This window comes from Heterodontus francisci, chromosome 3, assembly GCF_036365525.1.
Source record: "Heterodontus francisci isolate sHetFra1 chromosome 3, sHetFra1.hap1, whole genome shotgun sequence".
NCBI classification, from domain to species: domain Eukaryota; kingdom Metazoa; phylum Chordata; class Chondrichthyes; order Heterodontiformes; family Heterodontidae; genus Heterodontus; species Heterodontus francisci.
Genome location: NC_090373.1, coordinates 13,457,406 through 13,482,998, shown reverse-complemented (window position 1 = coordinate 13,482,998; position 25,593 = coordinate 13,457,406). Strand labels below are relative to the sequence as shown.

The 25,593-nt window shown below is 41.6% G+C and overlaps 1 protein-coding gene across 1 annotated transcript in view; it reads left to right on the top strand.

Annotated features, from left to right (window-relative positions):
* Nucleotides 1-25,593, top strand: part of adgrb3 (adhesion G protein-coupled receptor B3) — a 1,095,571-nt gene that overhangs the window by 885,121 nt on the left and 184,857 nt on the right. The window contains exons 18-19 of the mRNA XM_068020141.1: nt 19,741-19,844; nt 20,705-20,807. Of these exons, the coding sequence (XP_067876242.1) occupies nt 19,741-19,844; nt 20,705-20,807 (207 nt within the window). The remainder of the gene's footprint in view (nt 1-19,740; nt 19,845-20,704; nt 20,808-25,593) is intronic.

The following is a 25,593-nucleotide window of genomic DNA, read 5'->3' as shown; positions in this document are numbered from 1 at the left end:
ACTGAAGTTCCTCATCCCTTGTGAATCTTCTCTGCACCCTCTCCAATGCCTTCACATCTTTCCTAAAGTGCGATACCCAGAACTGGCCACATTACTCGAGTTGAGGCTGAACCACAGTTCCATACAAGTTTAACATAACTTCCTTGCTTTTGTACTCTATTATTAAAGCCCAGGATACTGTATGCTTTATTGACCACTCTCTCAATCTGTCCTGCCACCTCCAGTGACTTATGCACATATGCACCCAGATCCCTCTGCTCTTGCACCCCCTTTAGAATTGTACCCTTTATTATATATTGTGCGTCTCTCTATTCTTTCTACCAAAGTGAATCACTTCACACTTCTCCACATTAAATTTCATCTGCCACCTGTCTGCGCTTTCCACCAACCTGTCTATGTCCTTTTGCGGTTCTACACTATCCTCCTCACAGTTCACAATGCTTCCAAGTTTCATATCATCCTCAAATTTTATAATTGTGTCCTGTACTTCAAGGTCTAGATCATTAGTATATATCAGGAGGAGCAAAGGTCCCAACACTGACCCCTGAGGAACTCTACTACAAACATCCCTCCAATCTGAAAAACATCCATTAACCAGTACTCTCAGTTTCCTGTCACTCAGCAAATTTTATATCCATGTTGCTACTGTCCCTTTTATTCCACGAGCTATAACTTTATTCACGCGTCTGTTGTACGGTACTTCATCAAATGCCTTTTGGAAGTCCACGTCAACAGCATTGCCCTCATCAATCCCCTCCGTTACGTTGACAAAAAACTCCAAGTTATTTAAACACGATTTGCCCTTAACAACTCCGTGCTGACTTTCCTTAATCAACCCACATTCGCCCAAGTGACTATTAATTTTATCCTAAATCGTTTCAAGAAGCTTCCCCACCACCAAGATTAAACTGACTGGCCTGTAGTTGCTGGGCTTATCTTTAAACCCTTTTTTGAAAAGGGTGTAACACTTGCAATTCTCCAGTCCTCTGACACTATCCCTGAGGCTAAGGAAGGGTGGAAAATTACGGATAGTGCCTCCGCAATTTCCACTCTCACTTCCCTCAGTATCCTTGGTTGCATCTCATTCGGTCCCGGTTCCTTATCAACTTGAAGTACAGCTGACTTATCCAACACTCCTTATCAATTTTAAATCCTTCAAGTGTCTGAATTACCCCCTTTTTCACCATGACATGTGCAACATCTTCTTCCTTGATAAATACAGATGCAAAGTATTCATTTAATACCTCAGCTATGCCCCCTGCCTCCATGGGTAAATCCCATTTTTGGTCCCTAATTGGCCCCTCTGCTCCTTTTACCACCCCTTTACTATTTATATGCCTATGGAAGACCTTTGGGTTCCCTTTTATTTTAGCTATCAGACTCTTTTCATACTCTCTCTTTGCTTCTCTTATTTGCTTTTTTACTTCCCCTCTGAACGTTCTATATTCAGCCTGGTTCTCCACTTTGTTATCAATCTGACATCTGTTGTAAGCACATTACTTTTTTTTCATATTAATCTCTGTCTCTTTCATCATCCAGGGAGCTCTGGATTTGTTTGCCCTACCTTTCCCCTTTGTGGGAATATGCATTCATATCAATGTCCTATCACTTTAGAATTTAAACACCATTTCAATCTGATGACACAACCTTGTTCTATAGCTCAGGAGCTAAAGTAGGCCAAAAAACAAAAGCAAAGGGGAAAAAGTAATTTATATTTCTTCCCAGTTGCAGGGATCCTTTCCTAATATCTACCCAGCCTTAATGCATTCCTATCTATTTTGAACAGTTAGAAATGTCTCATTTTGTAGTCTTCGAATACCAATTGGAGCTAACAAATGGATTGGTTATTTACAACATTGGGCCACAATATTGACATGTTCTATTTGCTGCTCCTCCCGATCCATTGACTCCGGAGCCGTTGCCTTTGCTTCCTCACTATTTCTTTTGTGACACTGGTACCTCCCCTCCTGCACTCTGTATAGTCCACTTCCCCTTTTTGACAGTGTCTCCACTTTTCACAAAGAGCTGGAAAATATAAAGTTTACCATTTGATTTTCTATGCTGTAGTCAGTACCCCTTTTCATTCCTAACTTGAAGGTGTGGAAGGTACATGCATGCATGTCGCTGTGCAGTAACACTCCTGTCAATTTACATTACTTCAGTCACTGGCTGGTTTTTATCCTGATGTGTTGATAGAATAAAATGCCAGACATTACTGTCATCTTTCATGTTCGTACTCTTGTTACACCATCTTAAAACAAAAAAAAGTGCTGTGTGATCAGTAAAGATATTCAGCTCAGCGTAGACACCTATGCCAACAGAGTTATCAAACTGTGAATACTGGAAGAAGGAGATCTACTTTGTTTTCCCTTATCCCAGCATGACACTACAAGAGAGATAATCGTGAGAAAGGCAATAAGGTAGCACTTGGCAGCTTGGCCTGCTTGGTAGCACTGAGAGCCAGAAGACTGGAGTTTTAAGTCCCACTCCAGGATTTCAGCACATAATTCAGGCTAGGGGGTGACCTATGGTCCTGTAACTACATGGAGTCCCTGAGCCCTGGCAAGCTAGTTTTGAAACTTCAGACATCTCAGTCTTATTCGTCCTGGTGTGCCACATGTGCTCATTTGTTGTTTAAGTTTTGTGGGCATAGAAGTTTGTAAAGATGTGTCTGCAATAATGTTGCCTCACTTGTGCCCAAATCCTATTTTGGAGCACCAATACCTGTTGGCATGAGCAACTTAAGATATATGCTAATTAATGGAAACCTTCATTTAAATGCCATCTCAAAGCTTATGGTGTGAAATTATGTAGTCAATGAAGAAAAAAGGTCGGATACTCTGATTTAGGCTGCATTGTGTTGTACTGAGGGAGTGCTACGCTGTTTTAGGTGCTATCCTTCAGAGTTAACGTTAACAATAATAGCTTGCATCTTGTTATGACCAGGTGAGGAGGGGTCTATGGGTTGCCTCTCAGCCTTTGCCTGGTTCAACCATAACAGGGTTTAATTTTTAAAAAACACCGTGTTTTAGCTCCTCCTTTGGTGAATCCTTGTTCACTGCTTTTCAATTGTAAGGCAAAGAAATTAATTCAGGCAGATTTTCTTAGATTTTAAACAATGAAAGTAGGAGTTTATTAATCTTAAACTCTAATCCGGTTACCAACTATGAATAAGTGATGCGACCACGCTTGTATGCAAACATGATAAACACACACGCATATAGAGACAGAAAAAGTAGAAGGAATAAAGGGGAAAGGTTTGAGGCAATATCTGGTAGTTACAGTTCTTTATGTTCAATGTGGAGTCTTTGGTTGCAATTCGTTGGGGCCCAGTTCATGCTTCAACTTGTTCTGATGTAGGAGTCTTTTCCCTCTTGTGAGGTTTACGTGTCTTCCGTGGGTCCGGTGGCTTGGGAGAATGCGACAGAGAGACAGCCAGGCGAGAGACTTGCTTGTTCAGCTTCCAGTTCAAACAGCCGTCTGCCTTTCTCTGTGGCACAAGTCAAAAAACCCCAGGTTGCTCAGCAGATTAGTCATGTGACTAGCTGGTTTGACCACTTCTGTTTGCGGATTCTGCCATCTTAGCAGTCATCCTGGAAGGCGAGTTTCCTCACCTTCAATGACTGGTGATCACAGTCCATTTTGGATTAAGTGGACCAGGGAATAGTCCTTTGTCTCTCCAGGCACTGTCTGTTAGTATGCAAATGTTTTTTCAGCCAAGTGTCTGGTGATTTTTTAACAAGTCCTTTCTTCACTCCAGCAACAGTTTAAACTCAATGTTTATATGAAAATTAATATGCCCCATTCTTGGCAGGTGGGGGTCTGCATGACAATCTATATAGCACCTCTAGTGTAGTAAAATATCCCAAGATGCTTCACAGGTGCACTATCAAACAAAATTTGACATTGAACCACACAGGGAGATATTAGGACAGGTGACCCAAAAGCTTGGTTCAAGAGGTAGATATTAAGGACCATCTGAAAGGAGGTAGAGAGATTTAGGGAGGAAATTCCAGAGCCTAGGGCCGAGGTAACTGAAGGCATGCCCACCAATAGTGAAGTGATGGAAATTGGGGATGCTAAAGAAACCAGAATTGGAGGAACATAGTGATCGCAGAGGGTTTTTGGGCGTCTGGAGGTTACAGAGATAGGGAGAGGCAAGGCCATGGAAGAATTTGAAAAGAAGGATGAAATTAAACCAAGGTCCTTTCTGTCTCTTTTGGCTGGATATTAAAAGCAGCTGGGCATGGTTTTGTAAAGCAGAGGGACTTCTAGTGTCATGACATACAGTCCTCCCTCAAAAACATTACTGCCAAAAGCATATTGACTGGACATTCATCACATTCTACATATGGGATCTGGTTCTGTTGAAAATGGCTACTCTGTTTGTCTACATAACAACTGTAACTGCATTTAAAGTAAATTATGGTGCTTGTGATTTGAGACACTTCTGGGGGCTGTGAAAAATTGTTACATAAATGCAAGTCTTCCTTTTATTTGTACATAGTCAATGCCACATTGAACATCCACTATAAGAAATGCTTAGTGTGGGAAGCTGCTCTCATTTTATGCTTGCTTGACTATATACAAAGTGGCAATCTATTCCAAAACTGGAATAAAAATGCCTGTTTAAAATTGGACTGACTTTAGAAACTGAAACGGCAACAGTATTTTTGCCAGAAGCTGTAAAGAGCCAGGCCATTTCCTTTGGACCACCAGCACAATTGATAGAGACACTTGGCAAGTCTCATATTCCAATCAGTGATGTGCTTCTTTGCATCCACCATCAAGAATCTAAGTTTTATCATCTTTATACATATGTAAGACACAAGGTCAAAATTAATGAGGAATTTCTACTCCTCCACCCCTTATTCATCCACATACAAGCTATTATTTTGTATACAGCAATTCCCTGCATATTCTTTTTTGGGGGGAAAATTAACTAGTGATGGCTTGGCTGATGGAGTTCTCACCTTTGAGTCAGAAGATTGCAAGTTCAAGCCCCACTTACAGACTTGAATGAGTAATCTGGACTGATACTTCAGTGCGGAACTGTGGGAATGTCTCATTGTTGGAGGTGTCATCTTTCACAAGAGACTTTAAACTGAGAGTCTTTGTGCACCAGATGGATGGAATCTATTCCATGACATTATCTAAAGGGTGGGAAGGTGATCTTTCAGTGTCAAGGCCACCAAAATTGGTCATTCTTTGTGTGCGAAATCTGGGATCCATCTGTGTGCAAATTTTCTCAATGTTTTCCGTAAGAACACGAGTGACTGCACTTCATAGTTGGTTGGAAAATGCTGGGGCTGTCCTGGGGCTGTGATAGGGTGCTAGATAAATGTAGATTCTTGGTTGCAGTAGCTGCAGATTTGTCACTAATGAAGAACATATGTACCTGTGATATCACAGGTGCACAGAAACAATAGTACAAGATAAGAGAAGAAAATAACTTGCCTGTTATGGGCATTTAAATATCCAATTAATAAGGCTATAATGTCCATAATGTAAAGCAGATAACCTACAGCTAAGATGATGGGTGTGAGTATGTGACTTCGAGGGGCACTTGCAGGTGGTGGTGTTCCCATGCATCTGTTGTCTTGTTCTTCTGGGTCGTAGAGGTCACAAGTTTGGAAGGTACTGTCACAGGAGCCTTGGTGCATTGCTGCAGTGCATCTTGTAGATGGTACACACTGCTGCCAAGTGTGCGTTGGTGGTGGAGGGAGTGAATGTTTGTTGATGGGGTGCCAATCAAGCGGGCTGCTTTGTCCTGGATGGTGTTGAGCTTCTTGAGTGTTGTTGCAGCTGCACCCATCCAGGCAAGTGGAGAGTATTCCATCACACACCTGACTTATGCCTTGTAGATGATGGACAGGCTTTGGGGAGTCAGGAGGCGGGATACTCCGCAGAATTCCCAGCCTCTGACCTGCTCTTGTAGCCACAGTATTTATATGGCTGGTCCAGTTAAGTTTTTGGTTAATTGTAACCCCCAGGATGTTGATGGTGTTGGATTCATTGATGGTAATGCTGTTGAACATCGAGGGGAGATGGTTAGATTCTCTCTTGTTGAAGGTGGCCTTTGCCTGGCAGTTGTGTTACTGAATGTTACTTGCCACTTATCAGCCCAAGCTTGAATACAAGAACACAAGAAATAGGAGCAGAAATAGACCATATGGCCCATCGAGCCTGCTCCAGCATTCGATACGATCATGGCTGATCTTAGGCTTCAATTCCACTTTCCTGCCCACTCCCCACATCTCTTGATTCCCTGCGAGACCAGAAATCCATCTATCCCAGCCTTAAATGTATTCAATGATGGAGCATCCACAACCCTCTGGGGTCGAGAATTCCAAAGATTCACAATCCTTTGAGTAAAGTAATTTCTCCTCAACTCAGTCCTGAATGATTGACCCCTTCTCCTGAGACTGTGACCCTATGTTCTAGATTCCCTGACCAGTGGAAACAATCTCTCAGGGTCTACCCTATCAAGCCCTTTCAGAATCTTGTATGTCTCAATTAGATCGCCCCTCATTCTTCTAAACTCCAGAGAATATAGGCCCAATTTACTCAGCCTCTCATCATAGGACAACTCCCTCATCCCAGGGAGCAGTTTAGGGTGACCAATGTGTCACTTTTGAATGTTGTCCAAGTCTTGCTGCATGTGGACAGGGACTGATTCAGTATCTGAGGAGCTGCGAATGGATACAGAACATTTTGCGAACATCCCCACTGCTGACCTTATGATGGAGGTAGGTCATTGATGAAGCAGCTGAAGATGGACGGGCCTAGGACACTCCCCTGAGGAACCCCTGCAGCAATGTCCTCCTGGGGCTGAGATGATTGGTCTGCAGCAACCACAGCCATCTTCATTTGTGCTTGGTATGACTCCAACCAGTGACTAGTTTTCCCCTTGATTCCCATTGACTTTAAATTTACTCGGGCTCCTTGATGCCACACTCGGTCAAATACTGCTTTGATAATAAGGGCTGTGATTCTCACCTCACCTCAGGAATTCAGCTCTTTTGTCCATGTTTGCACCAAGGTTGTAATGAGGTCTGGATTTGAGTGATGTATCACAAGAGGTTTTCTGTTTGTGAGGATAGGTAGGTGTATGGATGAATGTATAGATTGATGGATAAATTTATATAATATATACTGGATGCAAATTTCAAATGCTTTCTTGTCTTCTTTGCATTGCTAAAGCATAATTACCTCAGGATATTTTTCTCTGCTAGCAAAATTAAAATGTCAAGTTCAGAAAGTGTTTGAGCAATTCTCATGTAATGGCCTTTGAACTTACACACAATTGAAGGAGGGCAGAATGATCTAAAATATCCTGAGGTCTATTGGGCATCATTTAATTAAGTGGGCACTCGTTCACCGTCAATTCCAGAGAATATTGGAGTCACTGAGAAAAACTCCTTTGTAATTCTTAAGTTCCTGGCTGCATGACCAGTATATTTTTCTCATATATTTTAGAGGGTCAGCACAAACTTCATTTGGAACAATAACTCACAGGTAACTCCCTAGAAAGAGAGGAGGCAATGGCTTTTCACATTTCAAACTTTAATGTTGAGTAACTCAGCCTCCATTTCTGACATGGTGGAGGTTAATCTCTGTGGATTGCCAATGGATGAAGTCTGTCATGCTGTTTATTTTTGGAGAGTTTATATTTTCATAGCAGCCCTTTGACCCCATCTGATATGAAGTTCAACTCTTAGGTGTGTCCATTTTGACTAAAGTTGAAATAATCACTTCCCAGTTGCTTTGTGTGAAGCTTTGCAATCCCTTCCCTTTTAAACCCACCCACTCAGTTACAGACTTTAAGAAATGGCCAAACCTGAGTCCTGGTATCAAATGACTCCTGTTCATTTGATTGGATACAAGTTTTCACAAAGCTGACTTCTGTCATTATTGACAATTTCAGCATTTCATAATCACCAAATAAAGAAAGGCTTGCATTTATGTAGCGTCTTTCATGACCTCAGGATGTCCCAAAGTGCTTTACAGCCAATTAAGTACTTTTGGAGTGTAGTTACTGTTGTAATGTAGGAAATGTGGCAGCCAATTTACACCAGGGGATTCCCACAAACAGCAGTGTGATAAACAGATAATCAGTTTTTGTGATGTTGATTGAGGGATAAATGTTCCTCAGGAGACGGGAGGGAATTCCTCTGCTGCTTCCACCATATATTGGCATGGAATCTTTTCCATTTACCTGAAAGAGCAGGTGGGCCTTGGTTTAATGTCTCATCCAAAAGATGGCACCTCTGACAGTGCAGCATTGTCTTTGTACTGCAGTGGGAGTATGAGCCTAGATTTTTCTGCTCAAGGCTTTGGAGTAGGGCTTGAACACACAACCTTCTCACTCAAAGATGTGGGTGCGAGCAGCTGAACCATGATTTGTACAATTATGGGGCTGAGAGAGTTAGGATCTGAATTGATGTTGAGGAATGTTACTTGCTTCTCAAGATTGTCATCAACTTTCTGCAGAAGCTTTCACACTTGGGTTTATGGGTTTCTTCAGAGACCCTCTTTGTATATTCCCACATCTCTCTGCCAAACTCAAAGAGCCATGTCTGTGAGTGGAGTGAAGCCTAATGACAATTTCAAAGTATTTGTTACGTTAAACTTGTACAGAACTCTGGTTTGGCCTCAACTAGAGTATTGTTTCCAGTTCTGGGCACCACATTTTAGGAAAGATGTGAAGGCATTGGAGAGAGTGCAGAAAAAATTCGCGAGAATGGTTCCAGGGATGAGGAACTTCAGTTGCATGGATAGACTGAAGAAGTTGGGACTGTTTTCTTTGGAGAAGAGATTGTTGCGAGGAACCTTAATCGAGGTATTCAGATTCATGAGGGACCTGGACAGGGTAGATAGGGAAAAAACTGTTCCCATTGTTGGAGGGATTGAGAACAAGAGAGCACAGATTTAAGGTAATTGGCAAAAGAAGCAATGGTGACATGAGGACAAAGGTTATCATGCAACGAGTGGTTAGGATCTGGAATGCTCTGCCAGAGAGTGTGGTGGAGGCAGGTTCAATTGAGGCATTTGCGAAGGAATTGGATTGTTATCTGAAAAGGAAGAATGTGCAGGGTTACGGGGAGAAGGTGGGCGAGTGCACTACATAAACTGCTCTTTCGGAGAGCTGGTGCAGACACAATGGGCCGAATGGCCTCCTTCTGTGCTGTAACAATTCTGTGATTCTATTATTTTGTATGAGGATGCTGAGGGATGTAAGGGAGGGAATTGCGGAGGTACTGGCCATAATCTTCCAGTCCTCCTTAGATATTGTGGTAGAGGCAGAGGACTGGAGAATCACAAATGTTACACCCTTGTTCAAAAAAGAGTGCAAGGATAAGCCCAGCAACGACAGGCCAGTCAGTTTAGTCTAAGTGGTGGAAAGCTTTTGGAAACGATAATTAAGGACAAAATTAACCATCACTTGGACAAGTGTAGATCTATTAAGAAAAGCCAATATGGATTTGTTAAAGGTAAATGGTGTTTAACCAACTTGTTTGAGTTTCTTAATGAGTTAACAGGGAAGGTTGATGAGGTTAAGACGGTTGATGTGGTCTCTATGGATATCCAAAAAGTGTTTGAATAAGTGTCACATAATAGGCTGGCCAGCAAAGTTGAAGCCCATGGAATAAAAGGGACAGTGGCAGCATGGATAAGAAGTTGGTTGAGTGACAGCCACAGAGAGTAGAGGTGAACAATAGAGGTTTCCCCAGGGGTTGGTACCATGACCACTGCTTTTCTTAATAATGACCTGGACTTGGGTGTACAGGGCACAATTTCAAAATATGTAGATGACACAAAATTTGAAAGTATTTTGAACTGTGAGAAGGATAGTGATAGACTTCAAGAGAACAGACATTGGTGGAATGGGGGGACATGTGGCAGATGAAATTTGATGCAGAGAAGTGTGAAGTGACACATTTTGGTAGGAAGAACGAGGAGAGGCAATCTAAACTAAAGAGTACAATTCTAAAGAGGGTGCAGGAAGAGGCTTTGGGTATATGTGTAATAATCGATGAACGTGGCAGGGCAGGGAGAGAAAGTGATGAAAGAGGCACACGAGATCCTGGGCTTTAGAAATTGAGGCTTACTTTGCAAAAACAAAGAAGTTATGAAGAACTTTTTATAAAATACTGGTTCAGCCTGAGCTAGATATTGTGTCCAGTTCTGGGCACCACACTTTAGGAAGGATGTTAAGGCATTGGAGAGGGTGAAGAAAAGATTTATGAGAATTTACCTTAAATTGATGTCCTCTGATTCCCAAACCTTCCACCAATAGGAACAGTTTCTCCCTATCTATTCTGTCTAGACCCCTCATGAGGAAATGTAGTTATGTGGATAGATTGGCGAAGCTGGCATTGTTCTCCTTAGAGAAGAGAATGTTGAGAAGAAATTTGACAGCGGGGCTCAAAATCATGAGGTTCACTTCTTGAGAGTAGAGTGGAGGCGGATTCAATTATGGCTTTCAAAGGTCAATTGGATAATTATCTGAAGAGGATAAATTTGCAATGCAGTAGGAAAAGGATGGGCGAATAGGACTGGCCAGATTATTCTTGCAGAAGGATTCGATGAGCTGAATGGCCTCCTTTTGTGGCTGTAGCCATTCTATAATTCTGCTTGTATTTGAAATGGTTAAGGAATAATGTTAAGTAAACATCCTTCCACATCTCTGTTAATTTCAAAGACTCTCTAAAGAATCCAAAGTTTCAAAAATACTGCAAAAAGTAGGTAACCTTTGAAGAATGTTCCAAAACGTTTGTCAGGAAATTGTTACTTTGTAAATCCTTTGGAAACATCCTTCAACTGTGCATGGGATCCCATTTAAATGGGAGAATTTTGATGGGAAGGTAAATCAGGCTCTGTGTAAAACAGGCTGCCAGTTCCCACTTTCATCGAAGAGCACCAGTCTCACCACCAGTTTGTAACTGGTATCGGTGAAAGGTATTGGAATATCCTTCTCAGATGAAAAGAACCTGTTACTCTTTTTCCAGATGGGGACATCTTAAAACTTTGATTGGATACTATTCAAAAAGTTTGTCTAGATCCTTGACAAATGTGAAAGATTTTGGAGTAAAGTTTCCTCTTCATTGTCTTGTTGGTAAATTGACAGAGCCGATTGCCCATCAGTTTTGGAACCTACCCCTTTGGAACCTTTTAATGCAAGGGAATCTGCTGAACCATATTGCCACACAGGCATCGAAGAAGAAAATTCACCCTCTTGTTTCTTAATGCCATTAAATTCACTGAGAGTGATGAGAATACAGAACTTGCTACCACAAAGAATAGTTGAGGTGTATAGCATAGCTGCATTTAAGGGAAGCTAGGTAAGCACATGAGGGAGAACGGAATAGAAGGTTATGCTGATAGGGTTGTTGCTGTTGTAGGATTAGGTGAAGATGGTGGAAGGAGACTCGTATGGAGCATAAACACTAGCACGGATCAGTTGGGCTGAATGGCCTGTTTTTGTGCCGTACATTCTATGCAACTCAAGACTGGTCATCTTTCAAAAGTGTGATAAAGGATTAACAGTGATGGCCGTTTTCAATAGCAGTGTTTATTATTGAATGATTTAGACTTTTTTATTGGAATATCAGCACTGTTACAACTCATATTTTATATTTGTACTCTCTATAATTAGTGGGGTGCCACAGGGTTCGGTCCTCGGGCCCCAACTATTAACAATCTATATTGACTTGGATGCAGGGATAGAAGGTACTTTAGCCAAATTTGCAAATGACACTAAAATCGGTGGGATAGTAAGTTGCAATAAAGAAGTAAGAAATTTACAAATGGATATGGATAGGTTAGGTGAATGGGCCAAAATTTGGCAGATGGAGTTTAACGTGGATAAGTGTGAGATTATCCTTTTTGGTCGGAAGAATAGAAAGGCAAATTATTATCTAAATGGAGAGAAACTTCAGAATGCTTCGGTGTAGAGGGATCTGGGTGTCCTAGTGCATGAATCACAGAAAACTATATGCAGGTGCAGCAGGTAATAAGGAAGGCAAATGGAATTTTGGCATTTATTGTTAAAGGAATAGAGGATAAAAGTAGGGAAGTATTGCTGCAACTGTACAAGGCATTAGTGAGACCGCAGTTGGGGTATTGCGTACAGTTTTGGTCCCCTTACTTGAGGAGGGATGTAGTTGCTTGGAGGCAGTTCAGAGGAGGTTCACTAGATTGATTCCAGAGATGGGGGGGCTTGTCTTATGAAGAGAGATTGAGCAGTTTAGGCCTTTACTCTCTAGTGTTTAGAAGAATGAGAGGAGATCTAATTGAGGTATATAAGATGATTATGGGGATTGACAAAGTAGACATAGAGAGGATGGTTCCTCTGGTGGGGCAATCAAGAACAAGAGGTCATAGTTTTAGGATAAGGGGTAGCAGGTTTAAAACAGAGATGAGGAGAAATTACTTCTCTCAAAGGGTTGTGAGTCTGTGGAATTCACTACCCCAGAGTGCGGTGGATGCCGGGACATTGAGTAAATTCAAGGAGGAGATAGACAGATTTTTAATTAGTAAAGGGTTGAAGGGTTATGGGGAACGGGCAGGAAAGTGGAGTTCAGGCCGAAATGAGATCAGCCATGATGGTGTTGAATGGTGGAGCAGGCACGAGGGGTTGAATTGCCTACTCCTGTTCCTAGTTTTTGTGTTCTTATGTTCTATTTTTGAAATATCAGCAACAAAGAATTTTACAGATAGTCACATAATCAGTAACTTGAAATCCAAGGCATCATAATCACGATTGAGGAGCATTAGTAGCACTAAGTAAAAGCTGGTGGGATAGATCTTCTGATGAAGGGTCATCAATCTGAAACATTAACCCTGTTTCTCTTTCCACAGATGTTGCCAGACCTGCTGAGTATTTCCAGCATTTTCTGTTTTTATCTCAGATTTCCAGCATCTGCTGTATTATGCTTTTGTGCTGGGGTAGACCTTGACTGCGTCGAGTGATAGCCAGTTGGCAGCCCGTTTTACATCTCTCTCCATCAACTTCATCAAAAATAAAAATTAGGAGAGAGATGAAACAGGCTGTCATGTAGCTATTACCATTTTCCAGAATCTCTCAAAATCTTCAGTGAGTATTGTAGCGGCAGTTTACACCCATCTTAGGGATGTTGATGATAACGCAGATCACTTGCTGCATTTAATGTACATCATCTCAGTCTCATGATGTAATTGCTTTACAACAAATACAAGGGAAGGAACCTTATCTCCTTGTACTTTCTGAAAATTCTATACAGAGTAATGGGCAATAGGGAGTAGATTTCAGTGTTGTAACCTAATTAAGATGTTCAATTGGTATCATAAACCATAAGCATGAAGCTCAAGTCTTTTATGAACCCCTCAATTAGATTATAGAATTGATATCATTCCCTATTGTCCATTATTTCACACTGTATGCCAGACAGTTTTTGTAGATAATTGCATCAGTACCTTTTACTGTATTTAGTTGAGGTATGGCACTTTTCCTCTCTTTCAAGTTCACAAAGTGAACTTAGAGTTGGCAGTGATACTCTATAACATTGACCAGAGCAATAAACATCTTTGTTTGATCATCACTTAAGATTTATTGATAAATCATTTGCAATTTACTAGTGGAACATTTCATACCAAGTGTGTATATTATATCCTTTAAGCTGCATCTTCTTGTGTTTAAACCATGGCAATTATTTTCTGGTAATTCTGCATATCTGGTGTCAGACACCAATGTGCTATTGTACTAATGGGTTCAACCTTGATAAGCAGGGATATCCTTACTGGTGCCAGTCACAATGCTCCACAATGTACACAAATGGGGAAAATATCTTCTATGTATGTTCAAAAGGATCGCAGGTCTGAATTACAGCTGTGCAAATAATCTCTGATAGAATGGCTATTATGTTATGAGGACAGGTTGTGTAGGTTGGGTTTATATTCCCTTGAGCTTGGAAGGTTAAGATGTGATTTAACTGAGGTGTCCAATTTGATTGAAGGAATTGATAAGGTAGGTACAGAGAAACAATTTCCTCTGGTGGAGGAGCCCAAAACAAGGGGGCATAATCTTAAAATTAGAGCTAGGCTGTTCAGGAAGCGCCTCTCCACACAGATTAGTGGAAATCTGGACCTCTCTGCCCCAAAAAACTGTTGAGGCTGGAGGCCAATTGAAAATTTCAAAACTGAGGTTGACAGATTTTGTTAGGTAAAGGTATTAAGAGTTATAGGACTCAGGTGGGTAAATGGAGTTGAGATACAGATCAGCCAGGATCGAATTAGATGGCGGAACAGGCCCGAGGGGCTGAATGGCCCACTCCTGTTCCTGTGTAGATTGTAGATTGTCATCTGTGTTTGTAAATCTTACTCAATATGTAACACAGAATGAAAAGGCTTGCATCTAGCAAATCACACATGGGCCGCAACCCGGAAGATAGACCTGAAAATATGCCCAAAGTCACCCTCATTTTGCTGATATCAAATTATGCTGAAGTATCCCCCCAGTCTCATTAGAATGTGCCCAAACTTAAAATGGACATAAATCAGTGTAAACAATCGAGGCCCAAGAAACTCATGCCAGTACATTTCTTCCTTGAATCTAAAAATTGGAGCTTCAACTTATTTAACCATCGTTCATGCAGATTAGGTGCAGCACGTTTAAGAAACTGCAATGGAGGGAGCTGTACCTGAGCTGGACATACTCCAAGTTTTTCAAGAGCCATTAAAAGAAGCAGAAAATGCAGAGCAAGTCTTAGTGGGCAATTTTGTTTTTAAAATAATGTTCACAAAATAGCAATTAAAAGCTCTGTTTTCTCCTACTCCTGAAAATCTGGTTGCATACCATATGGCCATACGAATTAGGAGCAGGAGTAGGCCATTCAGCCCCTTGAGCCTGCTCCGCCATTCAATAAGATCATGGCTATCTGTTTGTGTTTCGAATTCCACACTCAAATCTACCCCTGATAACCTTTGATTCCCTTGCCTAACTAAGAATCTACCTACCTCTGCCTTAAAAATATTCAATGACCCTGCCTCCACCACCTTCTGAGGCAGAGAGTTCCAAAATCGCACAACCCTCTGAGAGAAAAAATTTCTCCTCATCTCTGTCCGAAAAGGGCGACCCCTAATTTTAAAACAGTGCCCCATAGTTCTGGACTCACCCACAAGAGGAAACATCCTTTTCACATCCGCCTTGTCAAGACCATTCAGGATCTTATATACTTCAGTCAAGTCTCCCCTCACTCTTCTAAACTCCAGTGAAAACAAGCCCAATCTGTCCAACCTTTCCTCAGAAGACAACCCGCTCATTCCAGGTATCAATCTAGTAAACCTCCTCTGAACCACCTCCAATGCATTTACATCCTTCCTTAAATAAGGAGACCAAAACTGCACACAGTATTCGAGGTGTGGTATCACCAATGCCCTGTGTAACTGAAGCATAATATTCTTACTTTTATTTTCAATTCCTCTCCTAATAATTTTCATTAGCCTTCTTTATTATTTGCTGTACCTGCATACTAATTTTTTGTGGCTCATACACTGGAACACCTAGATCCTTCAGCACCTCAGAATTCTGCAGTTGGTCTCCATTTAAGTAATACTCTGCTTTTTATTCTTCATGCTAAAGTGAACAACTTCACATTTTCCCACATTATATTCCATCTGCCAGATTTTTGCCCACTCACTCAACCTATCTATATAGGTCTGCAACCTCCTTATGTCCTCTTCACAGCATACTTTCCTAACTATCTTTGTGTCATCTGCAAATTTAGCTACCATGCCATCGCTGCCCTCATCGAAGTCATTGATATAAATTGTAAAAGGTTGAGGCCCCAGCACAGACCCCTGCGGGACTCTACTCATCGCATCCGGCCAATCAGAAAAGGACCCATTTATGCATACTCTGTTTTCTGCCAGCCAGCCAATCTTCTGTCCATGCTAATATGTTCCCCCCTACACCATGAGCTCCTACTTTGTGCAATAACCCTTTATGTGGCACCTTGTCAAATGCCTTACGGAAATCCAAGTACAGTATGTCAACGGGCTCCTCTTTATTCACAACGCATGTTACTCCTTCAAAGAACTCCAATAAATTAGTTAAACATGATTTCCCTTTCACAAAACCACGCTGACTATTCCCGATTATCTTGCACTTTTTAAAGTGCCCAGCTATAGCCTCCTTAATGATCGATTCTAATACCTTCCCCACGATGGACGTCAAGTTAACTGGCCTATAGTTACCTGTTTTCAGCCTCCCCACCTTTCTTGAATAGAGAGGTTATTTATATTTGCTACTTTCCAGTCTGATGGAACCTTTCCAGAATCTAGCGAATTTTGAAAAATTAACACCAACGCATCTACTACTTCAGTATGCTCAGTACCGCTTCCCTGGTGATTGTAATTTTGCCGAGAGTCAGGCATGGCCAATTTTGTGGGTGAAGATTCATTTGGTCAGAGGGTTTGATGGCTGAATGAAAAAGATCAAGGAGACTTGGGCATATTGTAGTCATGTGGGTAACTCACTTATGTCCAAATTTCAGGGATCTTTTAAGCCACATAATTAGTTTAGGCCCAGACTACATGTGTCTCTGGACACAAATGTGGAGGAAACTCCAGGCCATTAGAAAGGACATCAGATCTGTCGGATGCAACATCTGTAGTGTCTGGAGCATAACAAAAATCAAGTGTCTTGTTTTCTGATTGGTTCAGAGAAGCAACATGAGTAAGTTTACGACTCACCAATATATACGCCAGCCAAGATCCTATAGGGATTTTCAGAAAAGCGACCAATTGATAGATTCCGATTTCTGTTCTGATTTCATTTTTGACGATGGTTTTTGGCATTCTTTTAATTTCTGACTCTTGAATACATAGCCACATAAATATTGCTCGTAACTAAACAAACAGTAATGATTGCTCCTAATATTGTTAAACCGGCCCGTATAGTTGCCTACATTGAATTGTGCATTCGTGCACTTAGCATTTCTTTCTAAGAGCTTAACTGTCTCGGGGCCGAGATTTGATCCTTGTCTCCAACATTGTTTACTAATCTGGGCCTTGTTACTCATTTCTTTGCTTTGGACAGCAGACCAGGGCTGTATTCATTCTCATACCTGTTACATTTTTCTTATTTTCCTGTATTATTTTTATCACTGCTCCAATGTGCTTCTTCATATTTCCCATTGGTTTACAGATAGAAAATTTGTATGATCATTTGAGCATGTTTCAGTGAGGCGTGTGTACAATGAGCAAGTTATCTGCTCACCCAAGGTGGGACCTTGCATTTCTAAAGTAAATTATCACATTGAAATGTGACAGTCGTTTGTGTATGATGCACGTGACTGCCACTTGTTGGAAAACATCCACCAAATAACCAGATGGCACATCACACGTGCACATAAAGGGTTAGATTTATAGTTTGAGGAAAAACACATGATTTAAAAGTGACGTAACAGCACAACTGTAGAGACAAAATAACAGAAGTGCAGCATATCAAAGCAAAATGTAACGCTTGCCATTTTCCACAGTTTGCAGAGAATGGGGAAAGTATCTTGTCTATATATTTAATAAGGATCATTTTTATTGTGAGCAACACCATGAAGAATGAAGTGGCTGGCTGCATATCCAAACATGTGCATTGTATAAATCATGGTATCACTTCCATTCCAGAAACACCCAGCTGACATATGAGGAGGCGCCTGCACAGATCATTTGACAAACAAATCCTACATTCCTCATTGTTTCTACTGAATACACATCTGAGTCAACTTGCTCTTAAAAGACAAATGAAGTTAGATTAAGGAAAGGCTGTTACCTGCAGTGTGTATTAGCAATTTATTACCTGCAGAGGAAAATGCCATTGGATTTAAGAGTGTTGCTAATGCGATTCGCTGACTTTGGGAGATTACTCTTGTGATAGAGAGTAAAAGAGTAACGGCCCATTTCAGACCACAACACTATTAGATTAGAGATACAGCACTGAAACAGGCCCTTCGGCCCACCGAGTCTGTGCCGGCCATCAACCACCCATTTATTCTAATCCTACACTAATCCCATATTCCTACCAAACATCCCCACCTGTCCCTATATTTCCCTACCACCTATCTATACTAGTGACAATTTATAATGGCCAATTTACCTATCAACCTGCAAATCTTTTGGCTTGTGGGAGGAAACCGGAGCACCCGGAGAAAACCCACGCAGACGCAGGGAGAACTTGCAAACTCCACACAGGCAGTACCCGGAATCGAACCCGGGTCCCTGGAGCTGTGAGGCTGCGGTGCTAACCACTGCGCCACTGTGCCGCCCTATTGTTTTGGTAACCTCCCTAACTCTCCTTCCTCCTTTCAAACGCTCGTTAAAACTTTGACCAAACTTTTGGTCACCTCTCCTAATATCTCTTAATGTGGCTCGGTGTCAAATTTTCTGTGATAATCGCTCCTGTGAAGCACCTTGGGTTGTTTCACCATGTTAAAGGCGCTATATAAATGCACATTGTTGTTCTAGTGCAAGCTTCAGTAAAAACTGCATTTCCCATGGCTGTACTTTCCAGTCAATGAAGTATTGTGAAAAAATGTATGACTTATCAACTCTTACATTTCAAATCCTGATTGTGGGATTGATAGAATGGAGTAACGCTAATTAGTGTTCAGCTCTATTTGTACAAAAACAAGAAGTATGAAGCTGATTTTCGTAACGCCAAGAAGTCTTATGAATAGATCATGCTAACTGCCTCACTTAACCACATATCCCCATTCCTGCCACTCGGCAACATGAACATATTATCATGCAAATTAATCTAGTGTGTCCTGATTGCAAGTAATGTGTATGCAGATGGAACCTGAAGCTGAGTACTCAAGTCCCCAGTGATGGACTGTGTTATCAAAGTATTAACATGCCATCGTTCCTATTCCCAAGTAAAGTAAAAAAAAAAATCAATTAAAAAATGAAATTCCAGTATAAAAATAATTCAGGAATTAAATGTTAAACGTAGGAAATAAATTTGATGTGTTTGATGAATAAGATACAGGGTGATGTCAGAATATAAATCAGCTTGTAAGCTACATTTTTAGCTTGCTCAGTCCCTGTGCCAGTAATGAGAGCTGTTATGTCCAATGTCGTTTTTGTTTATTTTCCCTGCAACTCTTTTGTTTTATATCCAACACATGCCCTAATTATGTTACAGATTTTTTTTTCTTTATTCATTATTAGGATGTCAGCACTTCTGGCTAGGCCAGCATTTCTTGGGCCATCCCTAATTGCCCTTCAGAAGGTGGTGGTGAGCTGCCTTCTTGAACCGCTGCAGTCCATGTGCGGTAGGTACACACACAGTGCTGTTAGGAAGGGAGTTCCAGGATTTTCACCCAGCGACAGTGAAGGAATGGCGATATAGTTCCAAGTCAGGATGGTGTGTGGCTTGGAGGGGAACTTGCAGGTGGTGTTGCCATATGTCTGCTGCCCTTGTTCATCTAGGTGGTAGAGGTCGTGGGTTTTGAAGTTGCTGTGGAAGAAGTTATAAAATTTAAAGAATACACAAATTTTTTCGCGCAATGTTTTCTGAAGAAACTAAAGATATTTTTTTACCTTCCTCAGTTTCACTGCTAGCTTCATCAACTTATGAAATGATACAAGTCCAGTCATTGGCCCAAGTATATTTAAGAAATCTTGATGAATGAAAGAAACAGTTCATTGTGAGGCGGAACAGTTTTGTTGTGTTGTTGAATTGTTTTTGGTTTTCCTCTGCAGAGTATGGAGAACGCTGACATGCCTTCGGTCACATTAATAGTAGGCTGCGGTCTATCCTGTATGGCCCTCATCGCTCTAGCAGTGGTCTACGCTGTGCTGTGGAGGTGCGTACCTTCCAATTCAACCACTTGATACCAGTGTTGCCCCAATAGCTTATATAGGGTGAAGCAACCCTAAAGACGGCTGCATGTCCATTACTGATTTTATTGTGCAGCTATTATTGGACTCAGGTGAGCATTGACTGTTACAAGGAGGGAGATCTTGGGATATTTATTATGAGTTACAGGGAGTATTTTTAGGTGACTGTACATCTTACTCTCATCAGTACTGGTAGCCAGGGATTGACAGAATCAGGCTTTCTTCTCATTGAGCTTCTGTAGTGATCAAAGATTTATTTTACCTCTCCAATTGTCTTCCGTCTATCCTTTGGAAACTGACCTGGATTTTTCAATCATCATTATTTTAAACCATTTCAAAGAGACAGAACATTTGCACTGAAAGTCCTTAAACAAAAAGTTTCATCTGTATAATCAGTTGATTAATCTTGTGCAGCAAATTATGTAATAATAGAGTCTTTTGTTTAGGACAATTAAGCAGAAGAATACAAAAGTCAATTTAGGTAAATAAAACATGGCTTGCCAGTTAGAGTTATAATGCATCACTTGCTATTAAACAGATTATTGTGTACATATTACTACGCTTTGCTTTTAGTAACAAAAGGTATAAATAATCATTTTAATCACTAATACCTGGTTCCTGTGAAACAGCTGCGTACTTGCACCTCTTTTGGTGTATTTTCAGTCATGGGTATATTATGTTGCTTGAGTTAAATACAAGATTGTTAATTGTAAAAATAGAACTTCATATCAGACCTATTTTCATGATGATTCATTTTGGAGATGCATATTAATCACTTTTCCTGCGCATCCCAGCTAAAAAGCAGACCTCTGTTGTGTTTGCGCAGGTACATCCGATCAGAAAGGTCGATTATTCTGATAAACTTCTGCTTCTCCATCATCTCATCCAACATCCTCATCGTGGTTGGACAAACACAGATTCGGAACAAGGTAGCAAAGTCAACCGTTTGCAGTCGCCGTTTTCTTTTAATGTGAAAATGTCAGACACACACCAGAAAATGGTTACGTGACTTCCATGCTGTCTGTGTGGTCCCGTGCAGGCTAGGTGATACCACCAGACTGATCCAGTGCTGCCTGGTAGCTTGCTGTGTGCTGTGTCAGTGGGGCTCTGCAAAAGCAAATAGTCCCAGAAACTTGATGGACTTGTGACTCAAAGAAATGTGGTTGGTGTTTTCTGTTGTGTAAAAAAACAACTATGACAATAGGGCATATATTTGCATGTAAGCAGTTCTGGTTTTTCATTAAGAGTGACCAAAGATATTGGTTGACCTTGTATTCCTGTGTGAAGTTGAGCTTGAGTGTTGCCTTCCTCGGAATGATATGTGTTAAGTAGAAAACAAACATGAGCTGCCAGACCATTAGGTTACCATAAATGTTAAAAGTGCTGGAGGCAGTGCAGAGAAGAGTCACGAGGTTGATCCCAGTGTTAGTGGTTTGTGTTCTGAGGGAAGACTTGGAGAGATTGGGCCTTTCAGTTGAGAAAGGAAGTGCTTCAAAGGTTAGGATTGATACCAGGAAATTCTTCACATAGGGACTGATCAACCTGCGGAATAGATTTCCAAATGGAGTAGTGAAAGCACATGACCCTGAAACCTTTTTACAAAACCAGTTGGATGCTACAATGGAGATCTCTGTGGCTGGATGAACTAAAATGGGCCGAATGGACTTATCTTTGTAATTATCTTGTGGATCTTGTTGAAGATTTGAATTTAACCATGTTTGGGTTATCAGAGATGTTGGATATGGCAGGTCATTTTAAAGTGGATGAGTTACTGCAACATCACAGAATCTGTTTCCCCCTTTGCAGTCTTAGCATTTATAAGGTTTTTTATTCCTGAAGTTATCATTCAAGACCAGTTTTATCCCCAATGTTTTATTTATAGAGAAAACAGAAAATGCTGAAATACAGTGTGCACCTGGCTGGAACAGAGGAGAGAAAATATGGACTCGTCATCCTAGCTTTTGATCTAAGAGCTTCATGTCCGAAACGTTAACCTGTCTTTCCATCAATGCTACCAAGAGCCGCTGTGTCTTTGTAGCATTTTCTGTTTCATATATCTAGTATTTGCAGTTTTTATGTTGTAATGTGATACCTATTTCTGATGTAGATAATGAAAATAACATTTAAAAATTTTAAAACAGAATTCTAGACAAATTTGTCCCCCTGCAGTTTAAGCACTGCAAGGACTTTCTTCATTTGAAGATCATAGTTACGGTACATACTGCTCTTCCTGTTTTACCCATTTTGCTATCTTGAAATGTCATTAAGGACTATGGACGTATTCACCAAACTTTAAGGCTTTAGGCAATAAATCCTTTTTATTATGCTTTAATATTCAGTCGCAGTGGGCCGAAGGGCCTGTTTCTATGCTGTACGACTCTATGCTAATTACCACGACACTGGGCAGGATTTTACTGCAGACTTCAGGACACCAACAGTTTGGTAATATGTCCGGAGGCTCCACGCTCGCCATCCTATTAAGGACAGTGGGCGGGCTTTCAATGCTGCCAGCCCAATCATGGGGCCGTCAGCTCTGGAGCCTTGACAGCCCCATTAGAAGAGCTGGGTGCTATTGAGACAGGTCAGGGATCAGGAGGGTCCCTAAAGATGGAGGCACCCTCGGAGGGTTTATTCATTAAATTGATGAATTCGAGAGACCAGGCAGGTCTGGATGGTTCATTGGGGCCATGGGGGTTGCCGGGGCGGATACTTTCCTGCCCGCGGCCCCCTCTTTGGGGGATGGAGCCTCCGGTTCCGCTGGCCTGCCAGACTGCAGCAGGGAGGCTGCTTCCATTAAGCTGGCAGACTTTCCACGCGGTGGGCGACTGGTCTGCCCTTAACAAAAATGACGACAAGGCCCCAAAATCACCCCTAATAGCGCCCTTAAATATTCAAATTGGCTGCCCGTCTCCGGCGGTGTGAATGTGTCGGGGGGAGGGGCCATCCTAATGTTGCTCCTCCCTATTTTCCCAGCCTGCCACCCTGGGGCCAGGAAAATCCTACCCACTCATTTTCATCTTCAGTGCCTTGGCAGTACTGTGGTGGATCAGACAACTTGCCTGTTATGGAACCCATCCTATTTTTATCCTATTGATTTTGATAGAATGAAAATCAGGTGAGTTCTGTAATGAGTGGCCAGTCTGCTCCGTCCTATTAGTGTTGAGCCAGTGGTGATAATAATCAACCCTGGTGTGTGTTTTGGTACTTTCTTTTCCCCCAATTTTAAAGCTCATTGTTCTTGTCCCTGAGGGGTACCTTGCCGCTCTCCATCTCACTACAGGTATGCGTCACTGTGACTGCGATTGGTTCCAATAACTTTCCATATTTAATGAACAAAGAGCGAGGTTTTTTGAACATTTCCACTCAGTATTAGCTGGCCCTGGTCGCTTTCTAACCCATTTCAAATAAAAAGCAAAAAAGTGTTCATTCGCAGTGAAGGATATGGTGGCAGAAGATTTCACTGATGTTACAATTGTGGCATTATTTCAGTTACGCTCATATCTTCAATGAATTATCTGTACATATGCTTAATTTCCGACAGCTCGTAGCAAATGTCAAAGCAATGGAGACAAAGGCAAATTTACAAGTAGTTGAGAGACAAAACGAACAGATAGATTTTTCCTTTTGTTTGGTGAGGTGGGGTGGGGGTTGGGTAGCTTTGCTTATCTAATGAATAGTATTGTCAGTATTGGAGGAAATTTCAGCCTGTAATTTTCAGCATGGTGTACATCCAGATCAGGTACTGCACTGTTTAGGTGCAGGTCCCTCTATCACCACACAGCAATCAGCTTCACACCACCTTCAAAAGTAAAGATTTTCACACTGTACATATTTTTAAAATTCATTTGTGGGATGTGGGTATCACTGGCTAGGCCAGCATTTGTTGCCCATCCCTAATTGCCCTTGAGCTGAGTACTGAATGGCTTGCTAGGCCATTTTAGAGAGCATTTTAAGAGTTAACCACATTGCTGTCGGTCTGGAGTCACAATCCAGGTCAGACCAGACAGCAGATTTCCTTCCCTGAAGGACATTAGTGAACCAGATGGGTTTTTACAACAGTCAGTGGTTTCGTGGTTAGGTCACCATTAAAGGAGCTTTTAATTCCAGATTTATGAATTGAATTCCAGTTTCATCATCTGCCATGGTGGGATTCGAACCCATGTCACCAGAATATTAACTTGGGCTCTGGATTACCAGTTCAGTGACATTACCACTACACCACTGCCATCAGTTTGAATCCAGTGTCCAGATTCCAACAGGGGAGTCAAAGCCAAGTCAGCTGTGACTGCACCAGACTCAGCAGTCTGTTGGCATTATGTTAACTTGGGTGTAACATCTTAGGCTGGAGAGATATGTTTTAAATTGTCAGCAACGTGATTATGCACATTGGAACTTTCTTTGCCCACATACCCAACAGAGCAAGACAACTGAACCCCTGGGAAAACTCCGTAACTAAGTAGGTTGCGTGTCAGTTGATTGGTCGAACAGACACAACCCAAGTTATGCTGGGGACTCTCGAGCAGAAATTTAAACTCCTGGGCAGAACACACACCATTATAACAGCCCATCCTCATTCAAATACAATCACTGACATCCATTTAAAATGAAAGCAGGCAATTCTGGAAAAGATTCAACAGGTCAAGCGGCACCTGTGAAGAGAGAAGGAGAGCAAATGTTTTCAGGTCTAAGACATTTAATCACACTTGCTGTCTGACCGCCTGAGCCTTTTCCAAGCATTGTCTGTTTTCATTTTTAGATTTCCAGCACGTGCAGTATGTTTCCTATATTTTTCTGACATTCATTCATTTATTGAAAACGCTATGATAAATTCAGCAAGTCTGTGCTGTCAGGGCAGAACCCCCCTTTGATGGGGACCGTGAAGAATTGTGCTAGTGCACACCATTCATGCTTCTCATTTTTCTGGTCAGTACTCCTCTATGAGCAATTCTTTGTCATCTGATCAACTTAAAAGAATGATACTCATGCTTCTGTTACCTACAGACTTGACTATTCCATTGCTCTCCTGGCCCGTTTCCCATCTTCCAGCCTCTGTAAACTTGAGGTCATGTAAAACTCGGCTGCCCTCATCCTAACTTACACCAAGTCCCATTCGCCCATCACTTCTGTGCTCGCTGACCTATATTGACTCCCAGTCCAGCAATGCCTTGACTTCAGAATTCTCATCCTCATGTTCAAATCCTTCCATGACCTTGTCCCTCCCTATCTTTGTAACCTCCTTCAGCCCTATATCCCTCCAAGAACTCTGTATTCCTCTAATGCTGGTCTCTTTTACATCCCCCAGTTGCATCACCCTACCATTGGTGGCCGTGCCTTCAGCTGCCTGAGCCCTAAGCTCTGAAATTCCCTCCCTAAACCTCTCTGCCTCCCTCTTCCTTTAAGATACTCCTTAAACCTTCCTCTTCGACCAGGCTTTTGGTCACCTGTCCTAATGTCACCTTCTTTGACTTAGTATCAATTTTGCTCCTGTTAAAAGCCTTGGGATGCTTTACTGCATTAAAGTGAGTATATAAATGCAAGTTGTTGCTGAGGTGCGGTGTTTCCATTGGCACAGTGGATATATGCACCAAATAGTGTGGCCCTGAGCCATACAAACTAGGAGGGTATCCGGTTCAGTTCCCAGTTTGTGCCGAGTGATCTCAGCTGGCCCAACCGTTGGGCTTGTCACTGAAGCTTGGCTGGGTTTCCAAAGGATGG